Below are 12,350 nucleotides of genomic sequence, written 5' to 3'. Positions count from 1 at the left end.
AGCTTAGGAATGGCTGACAGGAGCACAGAAGCTTCCAAGGCCCCTCAGCATGCCGTTTCCCCAGTGAGGCTGAGCGGAGGCTGGCTCCTCCGTGAGCACAGGCATAGCAGAAAGAACGCAGGCTCTGGAACCACACAGACCTAAATCTGGACCCCAGCTTTGCCAATGACTTGCCGTGTGGCCTTGGGAAATTCACTTCCCCTCTCTGCGTCTCAGTCTCCTTATCTGTTAGCGTTTGCCCTGAAAGCAGCGGATCCTAAGGGCTGGGGTGGGTGCCTGCAGAAAGCAAGCCCTGGGCAGCGTCTGGAAGGCAGTGGTGGCCTGTCTCATCCTGCAGCGGGGGAGGCGGGAACCATTTTTGGAAATGCCACAGTACAGATCAGTAAGGTAATAACAGCCCCCAGAGTGTCCTCGGGGCTCCCAGCCCCTCCCCAGGTAGGCTCAGCAGGGGGAAGCTGGAGATGCTGTGCACATCCTTCTCTGGAGTCCGAAACACTTCTACTCCAGTGGCCTTCAGAGGCTGGAACCAAGGTCACAGCGACTCCAGGGGAGCTCAGGACTTGGGCAGAGAGAGGCAGGGCATGGGCTGGTTGCATCCTCTGGACCTTAGGCCCCACCTCGGCAAAGTGAGGATAAGCCTTCCTCAAGGGCTCCGAGATTGGACAGTATCTGTCTTGGTTTTTCCGGAAGGAGCCGCCCCTCTGGACGAGTCTCTAGCCTCAGGCCCCAAGCTAACTCCAGGCACCAACGTGGGTCCAAGAGACGAGGGCCCAGATTACCTCCTACAATGTTCCAGAGGGCACTTCTACCTCACTGGTCCCCGTCATGGCTTAGGCAGAAACAGCCAGACAGCTGGGGTCTCTAGGGGTCTGTGACCCACCAAAAGGTGTGTATATGCACAGAGGCCTAAGGGGGCAAAACCCTGCCACACACATAACATCATGTTGTACACCCTGAAAGAGGTGTGTGCATGTACATACACAGAAGGAAAGGTCTGGAAGGCCACCCACTGAGTCATTATAATGACTTAAGAAACTTCTATTTTCTTTCTGTTTCTCTGAAAGGAACATGTATTGTTTGCACAATAAAGAGAAGGAAAACTGGAGCTGCTGGATGTGTTTAAATAATTAATCTTTCACCCTCCTTGCCCCCCACTGCGGGCACCACACAGGGCTCTCGGCTTAGACCCAGGAGGCCGCATAACCCATGTCTGTGGCGAAACCCACCACCCCACCTAGGGCCCGAGCCAATCAATTAACATGGCTTTTAAAAGATGTTTCCAAATGATGCAGACAGGGAAGAGCGGAAAAGGGAGTCCCTGAGCTGAAGAAATCCTTCACTGAAGAGCCGTTCTCTCAAGTGCTTTTCCCTAAGGAGCCTGAAAGTAAGGCCAGGCGTTCTGAGAAGACACCAAGGACGCAGCTTCATTGTGTTAAAAATTAGCGCCAAGAGAGACCTCAGTGTGACTCCAGCTTCCTCCTTTGAGGAAAAGCCCATTTAGATACATCTGGAAAATCCTCACGCACTCAGTGTTTTGGGGGCACCTGCTCCAGGCCCTACACTGAGTGCTGGGGACACAGATGCTCCTCTGCCTTCAAGGAGATCTCATCCCGGCGGGGGACAGAGGTGCCGTATGGTTAGCAAGGAAGCCTCGCTGTCAAGGGGCATGCAGGAGAGCTTCTGAGTGGAGGATCTGGAGGAGGGCAGCCAGCTCAGGTCCAGAGGGTCAGGGAAGACCCCAGCTTTCCCCTGGAGCTGGTGTGGGGATGAACCAAATTGGTCAAACTGCAACCACCAAAATGCTGGCTGTGCAGAATACGATGTTGCTCGTCATGTTTATCTCAGTGCTGGGGACCAGCTCAGAGTCGATCCCTCCTGATGAGCCAGGCAGCTGCACCTGAAGCTGAAAGGAAGGATGCCGGGGATCGTCTGTCTTCCAGACACTATACAAGCCTCCCAGGGCCGGACACTTTCTCTTCCAGGACTAGGGAGAACAGAAGTCCCAGTTTACACCTGTCGCCCCAGAGTTACTGTGATAATGTCTCTTTTCACTCAAGACATCCGTGTTTGGGGAAAAAAAAATTATAGTCATCCTACCCATCTGTCCACCAAAGTTTCATGGCAATATTCAAATGTCTCCAGTCAGCGCCAGCCTGGTTGCCAGCCTTAAGATGCCGTCACAAGGTGTCTTCAGCCTTCCTCTGCCCACTCGCCCAGAGGCGAGACCTGCTCAGATGATCGTCACCTGTAATGAAGCCTCCCCTGATCCTCAGCCCTCCCCTGATCCCCTAGTTCTACAACCCTCTGTCCATTTTCTGGACTCCTAACCTTGATCACAGTCCTAAGTACTTAGATTCTGCAACAATCTGTTTGCCTTTCTCCTCACTGGTCTGTGAGTTCCTTGCAGACACAGGCTGTGTCTTATTAATCTCCAAATCCTTCCCTCGCAGCCCAAGCACCTGGCTTATGGAGGCATTTGGTAAGTCTGTAAAATTGACGAGCCATCACCAACCATGGCTCCTGTCAAGGTCCCTCTCCCTGGTCCCAGCTGCCTGGCAGAGGTGTCACTTGGGGACACTAATGTTGCTCAGAAGTGGGCAGGAGGCCTGGTTAGGCTGCCACTAACCAGCCAGGAGGCCCTGGGGCTCAGGGTCCCCACGATCCACAAAATTAGGGGCTGATTTGGTCAAATGGTCTCAGTGAGCCTTACAGCTCAGACATTTTGCAACTCTGAAGTCTGTAACTTTCATCCTTCTTCTGAATAGAAATCAGGCCCCAGTGATATCACAAGCCTCAAAAATATTTGACCCAGCAGTTTCACATGTAGGAACTGAACCTATGGAAATAATCACACAAGTACCAAGATTTATGTACGAGGGCGTTCACTGCAGCATCATTTGTAATAAGAAAAACTATAAACAAATCATGGTATAGCCATATGATAGAATACTGCCAACAACTGCAAGTCTGTGTGCCTGACGCCCAGCGAGGCCAAACGGAAACATCAGAGTTTGGAGCAGAGAAAGGTTTATTGCAGGGCCACGCAAGGACATGGGTGGCTCACGCCCCCCAAAACCCCAAACTACCTGAAAGCTTGCAGCAAAGCATTTTAAAAGGTGAGGGAGGGGTGTGGCTGGTTGTTACACACTTCTTGGTGCAGGAATCCTTTGTCCCCATAGGTCAGGTCACCGTGTTCCTGTAAACCTCCAACAAGCCAAGTATTATTCTCTGTTCTGCAACATTTTATCTCTGTATGAGCAGAAAAGTGTAATACTCTTAACAGGTATAGCCCTTGGGACATTGGGATTGACATATATACACCTGTTGATACTACGTATAAAATAGGTAACTAATGAGAACCTTCTGTGTAGCACAGGGAGCTCTACTCAATGCTCTGTGGTGACCTAAATGAGAAGGAAGTCCAAAAAAGAGGGGATATATGTATCTATACATAAAGCTGATTGTAAAGCAACTATACGCCAATTAAAAAAAAAAGGGGGGGGGCTTCCCTGGTGGCACAGTGGTTGAGAGTCCGCCTGCCGATGCAGGGGACACGGGTTCGTGCTCCGGTCCGGGAAGATCCCACATGCCGCAGAGCGGCTGGGCCAGTGAGCCATGGCCACTGAGCCTGCGTGTCCGGAGCCTGTGCTCCGCAGTGGGAGGGGCCACAAGAGTGAGAGGCCCACAGACCGCAAAAAAAAAAAAAAAGGTATAGCCTTGAGAATAGGCTGTCCTGTATATTTCAGGCTATGGGCAACATTCTTAACTGGAAGCAAAGGCAACAGAACACAAAGATTAAAGTAAAAGAAACAGATCTAACATGGAGTCAGATTTGTTCTTCCCTATTACAATACCATCCACCATTAAAAACCATGTTTTAGTAGAATATTTAACAACATGAGAAAATGGTCATGTTAAATAAATCAAAAGGAGACTACAAAAACAGGACCTCTATTTAAAAAAAAAAAAAGGAAAAGGAAAATCATACATGTTTGCAGACAAATAGGGAAATGTTGAAAGAAAATTCACCAAAATACTAACAGTGGTTTTCTCTGGGCACTGGGATTAGATGACCCTATTTTTTTTTCTGCATTTTTTACATATTCTTCTACAACATTTTGTAGTTGGAGGGGGGAAAAAGGCTGTTAAAAAATGTCAACCCTCCATTGTGTGAGGCCAATGGTAGGCAATGGAGGAAAATGCCATAAATTGTGAAAACCAGAAAATTTCATCAGAACCCTTCCCAAAGCCAGCAGCTGTGCCTTTGGTGGATGTAAATGACAGAAACCAGAGGAAAAGCAGGACATGGGCGTCAAATGGAGCCGAGACAAACTCCTTGCACCCAAAGGTGGCAGGGAAAGCAGCCCACCTCATTGAAAACCCCCAGCCATTATCTGTCCCTAGCTGAGACTGACCTAAAGGCTCCCTCTTGTCCATCTCTATCCTTTCCCCATCCCCTTCCTCAGATCACAAAGACAGTTTCTGGATTTGCCAAGGGCCTGAGAACTTATCCAATTCCACCCAGGCGTCCTAAGGCCTGCTCTGTACCAGGCCCTATGTGGGGCGCTGCAGTCAAGAGAAATCGGATCAAGACCTGTCTGACCTCCCTCCCAGGGGAGGAACCCTTCCTGCAGGTCACCCAGCCTCTTCTTGTCCACCTCCAAGGACTGGGAGCTCACTACAATCCATGCAGCTGGGGCCGTGCCCATCAGTCTTAGAATAAAAATCCTCCATCCCAGCCCACCTTACTCCTCAAGGCCTTTCCTATACCATCCCAAGTCTTGCCTTGTGTTCCATCCAAGGGTGGGGCTCACAGGCGACCAAACCCATTCCCTCACCCCCTCGGTCATTAGGCATTCAAAAAGCCCTTTCATCATCTCGGGCACAGGCAGCGCTCCCGGCCTTGCCTAGCAGGCAGGTGAGGTGGTGTTTATAGCCCAGGAATAACTGGATGCTAATTCCCTTCTGTTGAAGAGCGACTGAAGTTTCAATTCCCTCCTCTATGAACTCTGAACTGGGGCTAGCTGCAGCTGGGAGGCTGTGACTGACGTGGAGCAAGGGGCTATGTGCACGTGTGCACGTAGCTCAAATCCAGCCCACGTCCCCACCCCCACCAAAGTTATTCTTATAAAGAAAGGCCTCAGAAGTAGAAGCCATCAGCCCCCAACTCCCTCCCCAGTTCTGTCAATGAGCCTTCACATAACACCCCTACCCTCACTTTCAGGTGAGCAAACCTCTTCCTGTCAGGCGTGGTGTTCCTCATTAGAAGCAACCCCAGTCCTGTCTGTCCAGTCCCTGTCACACCTAGAGCAGGAGGAGCTGCCGATCCGTTATCCTAGAAACTTCAAGGACAAGTGTCATTTCTTCACATGAACAGCTGGTCAAGGCCTCACCTCTCTGACACACCAGCAAGCCCTGAGTCCCACCCACTCCTCGCCCCTCACACAGCTACACCCTCCCCTCCCCTCCCCAACCCCCATTCTCAGACAATCCATTAAGAGACCTTCACCTCCCTGTTGTCCTCAGGCAAGACTTCGGTCTGTTGAGGGGTCCACTCTCTGGGAGGGGGAGGAGTGGGAGCCCACGTTTTGAGAAGCAGGGGTGTGGACACCACCTGGACTCCAGGCCCACCTCCACCACTAGGGTAGCTGTCAGACCAAGTTCCCCACCGTCCCTGAACTTGAGAAACAGGGACCCTGCGTCTTCTCACTGTTATAAAGATGTTGTCGAGAAGAGGATGGGATGTAAGTTAGTCCTCCTCGGAGGGGCTCCCCCAGGGCACCGACACAGGCCTCACCCCTTGCTGCCCGGCACCCTGCCAGGACGCTCCCCTTCACCTGGATGCTGGCCCTTGAGGAAGTTTTGAGTGGAAAAGAAGCTCCCTAACCACCGTTTATATAACAACAACATAAGCATTTTATTTTTTCATTAAGCTTCTTAGTTTCTTAGTATCACAATGGAATGATGAGAAAACAAGAACAACAAAAAAAAACCCCATGGGTCTGCAAATCTCTGACAAACAGCAGAGACTTCAAGGCAATTGAGGGGGAGGGAGGGAGAGGCTTGACAGAAGTGCCAAAGTAGTTCCAACATCATGCCTCTCCTTAGCCGGCTGGGCCGGGAGGGGTGGGGAGGTGGAATGGTGAGAAGGTGGCACTGTCACAGCTGTCCTTGGCATTTCTGCCTCGTGACTGATACACGCATGATCTGCACGGACCACCCCACAGGGTTTCCCGTTGCCTCCCTGGTACCTGGCCGCATGATCCCTGCCTGCTCCAAACCCCTGGACACCCCGGGCCAGTTCTGCTGGGTGGGTGGCAGGAGAGGAGCGTGGAGGGGGGTGAGGGCAGGCGACGCCGTTCCGGGCGTGAGAAGCCGAGGAGTGGCCGAGGCCCGTCCGGGAGACACCCGTGGCAGCAGGCGGAGGTGGTGCAGGTGGCGGCGGCAGGAGTCCACGTCCCTTGGGTGGTGAGCAGGCCACACCTAGAGCTTCACGGTGCCAGGGGGCAGGCTGTCATTGCAGAGTCTGTAGTAACGCAGGTCGTTGACCAGCCTGTGCACACTCTGGGTGAACGAGGGCAGGTCCTGGAAGGCAGGGGCACAGCTGCAGCCCAGCCCCACCCAACACCCAAAATCACCTCCACCCCACCAGCCACTCCTGTCCCACAGGGCGTCCGGAGCTCTGAGAACATTTGACAAAACGCGAAACTTCACTCACTCTTGCCCCACGTGTCAGCGAAGGCACGGTGGGAGAAAAAGAACAACAGCTGATACTGCCCTAGTGCCCACCACGTGCCAGGCCCTGTCGCAAGCAATTCAGAGACAGAAGTTGTCTAATCCTCGCTGCCAGCCTGCGGTGCAGGTTGTTAGTACCGTCATTTGAAGGATGAAGAAAGCGAAGCGCAGACAGATTAAGAAACCTGCCCCAGGTTACACAGTCAGGACGGGAGGGGATCCAGACTGGAGTCGCTCCCGAGCACGGATACGGCTCCCCTCCACCACGGCCGGCCGAGCCACATCTGCAGAACCCTTCTCCACCCAGGCCCTGCCAATCAAGAGTCACAGTGGCCCATATGTCTCATGACACCTAGCCTGCTAGGCTGCAGAATACAAACAGAGAAGGCCCCTCACAGCAGGAAGCCCAAATTCAACCATGGACCACTACAGGACCACCCGAGGTCTGCTTCTTCATCTTTGGATTGGGATTACTGAAGGCTGGATTGCAGGTCCACAGGCAAAGTAACATCAACGGTGCCTGTCCACACCCCCTAGGCCACCTGGCTAACCTCTCCTCCTCTTCAAACTTTAGCTCAAAGCCTGCCTCTTCCAAAAAGGCCACTCGGATACGTCCTATCTCCTGGCTCCAGTGGGCTAGGTCGGTGCCTCTGCTCCAAGCTCTCTGAGGCCCTTGGCTCACCCCGCCTGTGGACAGTGAGGGCAGCCTCTGGAGCCAGAAGCCCCAGCTCCAGATCCCACTTCCTGGCTCCACCAATCCCAAGTTCTGTAACTGCCAACCAACTGCTGCCCTTTCTGAGCCTGGGCTCCTCTGTGAAGTGGGGTTAAACAACAGGACCTACACTTCAGAAGGCTGTCGGAAGGCTATAAAAAAGCCGAGGCAGATACGGTGCTTGGCTCAGTGTGGTCCACAGAGGGCGCTGTTGCCCATCTTCCCAGCAGGACTCCCTAAAGGCAGGGAGGCACGAGCTCCTGGACACCTGGCACAGGGCTGGAGAAGAAGCCAGCTTCAAATACACAGTGGATGGATGAATGAATGAATGAAGGCGCCGATTCCTTTACTTATTTCATCCTCAAGAAAACAAACCAAGGGATATTTTTAAAATCAGTGGCGCCCAAATGCCAAATTCGAATGTCTTGAATGGAACATGGCAGTATATTTCTGCATTTTTAATAAGCACCCCAGGTGCTCTGATGCATACCTATCAATAGCTTTGAAAACCACTGCTTTAAATCAAGAAGTTGACTGAGAATGACATCATTAGAAACTGATCATTAAATATTAGGATTTGGCCTCCAGGATAAGGATGACAAAATAGCCAACTGGCTGAAGTGAACTTAACGAAGCTCAGGAGAAAACAAGATCAACGCCAGGGAGAGAAAGTTTCCAAGACAAGGGAAAACAGGAGCTGAGTCTAAGAAAGAACGACCCTGACACGTATCACAGACGAGACAAGCAAGGAAGACGAAGAGTCTGCTCCAGCAAGAGCAACACGCAACCCTGGACGCTGAAGTGGAACGTGGATGGGCTGTTCTCGCACGGCGGTCGAGTCAACACCACCAAGAGGATGTGGGAGAAAGAGGAGGTGTCACTGCATCAAGTGTGAGTGGCTGAAAGACGAAAATTACTTATTCGATAGGAAAAGTTCCAGGAAGAGCCTCTTGGCGGGCGAACAGCCAAGACTTACAGCAGCTGAAACTGGAAGGAGGAGGACAGGTGAGGGCCCAGCAACGAGGCCTCAGGACAGGAGAGGCTGGGCACCATGGGACCTGGACACACTAGCAACGATGGCTTCACGTGCATCCACAGACCTCACCACCCCAGTTCCCACTCAAGGGGCTGCCCAGGCGGAACAGCCCACCTGACCGTCTCTGGGTGGGCAGTGGGAGGCAAGAGCATGAGCACTGTGAGGCTCCTCCCAGGGCCTGGCAGCAGGTCAGCCCCACTGAGCCTGGCATCTGGAAGAGCCCAGGGCACCACCGCTAAGCCCTGATGCTTGGGCTCCCAAGCATCAATCTTCATGGCCTGTCTGCAAGTCCTGGCTGTACTGGCTCACAACCCAGAGGAAACAAGAGCTGGGCCCCAGTCAGAGGTGGGCTCGACAGGGTGCAAAGAAGCTGAGACAAATCAGGCGGACGGCTGGGGCCAGAACCGGGCCCAGTAGCTGAGACGAAGAATATACGTGCTGCAGAGGCCGCCACTGGCGGACAGCGTGTGCCCCTCAGTCCAGCCACGGCACCGAGTCATCCAGGAGCCGCACGAGCGACAGTGGAGCCGCCGGGGGCACAAAGCACGCGCGAGGCAGCCTGCCCCCTCCTCTCGGAACAGGTGCCAGGCTTGAGAGCCCACGCCTGCCCTCCCTTTAGCCTGGCCTCTCTCTCCTCACCCGATCCATCTTGAAATTCCGCCCCAGCACATTTTTCTGGTTGGCATCCACACCATCACAGCTGGTCAGGAACTCTGGGAGGAAGGCTGCGAAAAAGCCATCGAAGTCCACAGAGGCCATGTTGTAAATGGCGATGCCAATCTCCTCCTGCAGGAGGTCGTGGGACTTGTGAACCAGGACCTGGAGCAGCACGTTCACAAACTGAAAGAGCATGGTGGTCCGGAAGATCTTCTGCAGACAGGAAGAGCAGGGTGAGCGAAGGCCGGGCGGGCTCCCTGCCTACTTCCTGTTGTGCTCCGCAGCCACTGACCCGAGGAGGGTGGCCTCGGCCTGGGCCCATGACACCTCTGAGGAAGAAGCCTTCATCTGAGAGCTGGGGCACTCACCTTGTGGTACAGCTTCTGCTTCGTGTTGAGAGTCTCCAAGTAAAAGAGATTTTGTTTAAATAGGTGGATGTCAGGCTGGAGAAAGGACTGTCCAAAAGCCTAGGAAATAAGACCACCATTTTATAAGCAGCCTTTCAACACCCTCAGATCCAGCCCTTCTAGGGCACCTCCCTACGCCCAAAGAACTGACACTTGGCGGCGGTTCCCCACGCTGACGCAGGGCGGGGGCACCTACCGCCTCATTCTCCCGGCCTGTCTGGTCAGATCTTTGGAACGCTCCTGTGTAGTCTGAGCTCCCAAGTCCTCCCCACTGGGCCTCACTTATTTGGTCTCATCTTGCACCTTTTGTAATAAACCTCCACACCTTCACGGGATCTGTCTTTGAAGGAAGCAGCTAACACCTCTAGGCAAGCACCTCAGCCATCTTAGCAGATACCAGAGGCTGCCCTCCCCGCCTCAAGCCAACCACTCGCCCATAAACCACCCTCTCCTTGGCATCCCAGATCTTATAAACCACAAATCCTTGAAGGCTCCTTCACACCTGGCTGCCTCTGCCTTGGGGTTAAGCAATAGCAAATTTTTAAACTGCTTTGCAGTTTCTGGGCTGTGGAAGTTTCCAGTTCACCCCCCCACCCCAAACACAAAGAGCCCTGCTCCCACAGAAAGTGACTGAGGAGGAGTGGGGGAGGCCAATGAAATGCAAACCCAGTGGTGGGCAGGACACTCCCCAGAATAAGCCGGTGATGGCCTCGTCATTCCGTCCCTGGGCTCCTCAACTATGAGAAGGGGGTCTTATAGCCACAGTGGTGTGTGCTCAGCCCCCAGAGCTCACTCTCTAGGGTTTAACAGTTGCACTTGATCAGAAAGGGAGACAATCACAGGGCAGTGCTTCTCCCAACACAGTACAAGCCAGAATTATCTCTCAAAAATGCAGATCAACTAACACACTGCTGCAGGTAAGGAGGGCCCCCGGTGGTCCTGACGTGGGCAGCCTCCTCACACGTGGGGCAACTCTGCTATAAGGCAGAGGGAACTGAGACGTATCCAGCATCCTGGGTGCCAGGAACGCTGTGTACACTCTCATTTAACCCCACAACAAACCCACGAAATAGGCACTACTATCCCTACTTTACAGATGGAGAGACTGAGGCTCCAAGAAGTTAACTAACTTCATAGGTACTAAGAAGTAGAGCTGAGCTTCAGACCCAAGACCACGAGGCTTCAAAGTGCCACTGTGTGGCGCCTGCTGCAGTGGCCACGTTAGAGGCAGTGGGACCATATGCCACAGAAGCAAAGCAAGGGACAATCGGCCAGTGGACCCAGTTGGTGTCCAGAATGATGCCTGTCTGTTCCTGGATCACAAGGCAGCCTCACCAGCTCTGCCACGTTACCTGCATGATGGCACTGAACTGAGGCTCATTCTCCATCTGCTCCTCAGCAATCCCCCTCTGGACACTGGCCAGGACGGTGGACTTGAAGAAGTACCTCCAGTTGTGATGGAGCGTCCGGAAAAGGAGCTCAAACAGCTCAGCCTTCACATCAGGGGAGGGGCGCTGTGGAGACACACACAGACCCTCAAACCTTCAGGGAGCCACTCACAGCCTGGGCCCAGAGCAGCAAAGAGGCCTGAGAGATGCCTCCTAACAGCCAGCAGCGTGTTGGCTTTCCACCCTCACTCTCGTCCTGTCAAGCCCCCTGTGGGCCAGCAGTTCAAATGAGGAGTTCTTCGGCAGAGACATGGCCGCAGTTGAGACACAGAATGCCTGGGTCGGTGCCAAGGGGCCCTTTTTCTGATGGAAGCACTCAGCTTTTTAAGCTAAGAAAAAGAGGCTACTAAATGGAAAACAATTAGGAATATGGATTTCCGGCTGAGCAAGCAGCTGATCTGATCTGTCACATCTTCTTGGTGGTGCTGTTCCTTTGCCAGTATAAAAAAAAAGCTGTCCCAGCTAACCTGTTGGCCTTATGCAACCTCTGAGGATAAAGACAAATAAGAAGGCTTAAAAGAGGTTCTGCCCTCTATAGAAAAGGAGTTTAAAGAGCACTTAGAAACCACCGACAGCAGCATTAGAGGGCCTCCAGGTGGAAGCAGCACCTCGGGGGAGGCACTGTGTGGCGCTAGTTGCTCTCCCAGCCTGTCTCCTTTCTCACTGGCAAGAGGAGAGGGTGAGGGAGGCAGGCTCAGCAATAATTTTCACATTTATCCAAAAATCTCCAAGTCACTGAAGAGCATGACAGGTCACATTATTCCACAGGTCTCAGCAGAAGTAAAAATTATAAGGCCCAGATCTATTTAATTCAGCTTTGATTAAAGTTAAATTAAGACAGGGGGCACCAACTTCCACGGCAGGAATCCTCAGAGGGCGCAGGTGTGTTTAATGATGCAAAGCAACTGGGCTTACTTAAGCCTTAGCCTGGGCAGTTAGGAAGGTTAGCCCTTATTTACATAACTATTACAGAACACTTAAGTTAAATATATATTTATTCTGAATTTTGTCATGCTGAGTGGCTGTTTCCTAAGAAGGACAAAGAGCTTTCTAATGATGAAAGCTTTGAATGGTTCTAAGAACTTGTTTTGTACCCTTGAGATCATGAAATTTCTTAATAGGAAAGTGTTATGAAGTGTTATTGCTACAACATTTGTTATGTTTGCTGGAGAAAACCATATGTTCACCTGAAGTTCTAAATTCTTTGCCATGGGACACTGATCTTACTTACCAACCAACCTTGTGACAATTAACCTGTTATGCTTACACCAGATTAGCTCTAATTAACTCAACCAATATAAAAAAACCATATCAAGCTAATGGCATTCTTTCTCAGAAAAAAAATTATTTTATAA

The 12,350-nt window shown here is 52.2% G+C and overlaps 1 protein-coding gene across 10 annotated transcripts in view; it reads right to left on the bottom strand.

Moving 5' to 3' along the window:
* Positions 1-5,892: 5,892 nt before the first annotated feature.
* Positions 5,893-12,350, bottom strand: part of XPO6 (exportin 6) — a 106,332-nt gene continuing 99,874 nt past the window's right edge. For all 10 annotated transcript variants that reach the window (XM_089895977.1, XM_022588440.3, XM_089895983.1 and 7 more), the window contains 4 exons: positions 10,900-11,061; positions 9,509-9,607; positions 9,123-9,353; positions 5,893-6,585 (listed from right to left, as the gene is read on the bottom strand). In XM_089895977.1, coding sequence (XP_089752103.1) covers positions 6,484-6,585; positions 9,123-9,353; positions 9,509-9,607; positions 10,900-11,061 — 594 coding nt within the window. In that variant the 3' untranslated portion in view covers positions 5,893-6,483. The remainder of the gene's footprint in view (positions 6,586-9,122; positions 9,354-9,508; positions 9,608-10,899; positions 11,062-12,350) is intronic.

This window comes from Delphinapterus leucas, chromosome 15 (genome assembly GCF_059928025.1).
Source record: "Delphinapterus leucas isolate spDelLeu-1000000601 "Yukka" chromosome 15, BTC_Dleu_Yukka2, whole genome shotgun sequence".
Lineage (NCBI taxonomy): Eukaryota > Metazoa > Chordata > Mammalia > Artiodactyla > Monodontidae > Delphinapterus > Delphinapterus leucas.
The sequence above is the reverse complement of the archived record's forward strand: the minus strand, read 5'-3'. Positions and strand labels throughout refer to the sequence as shown.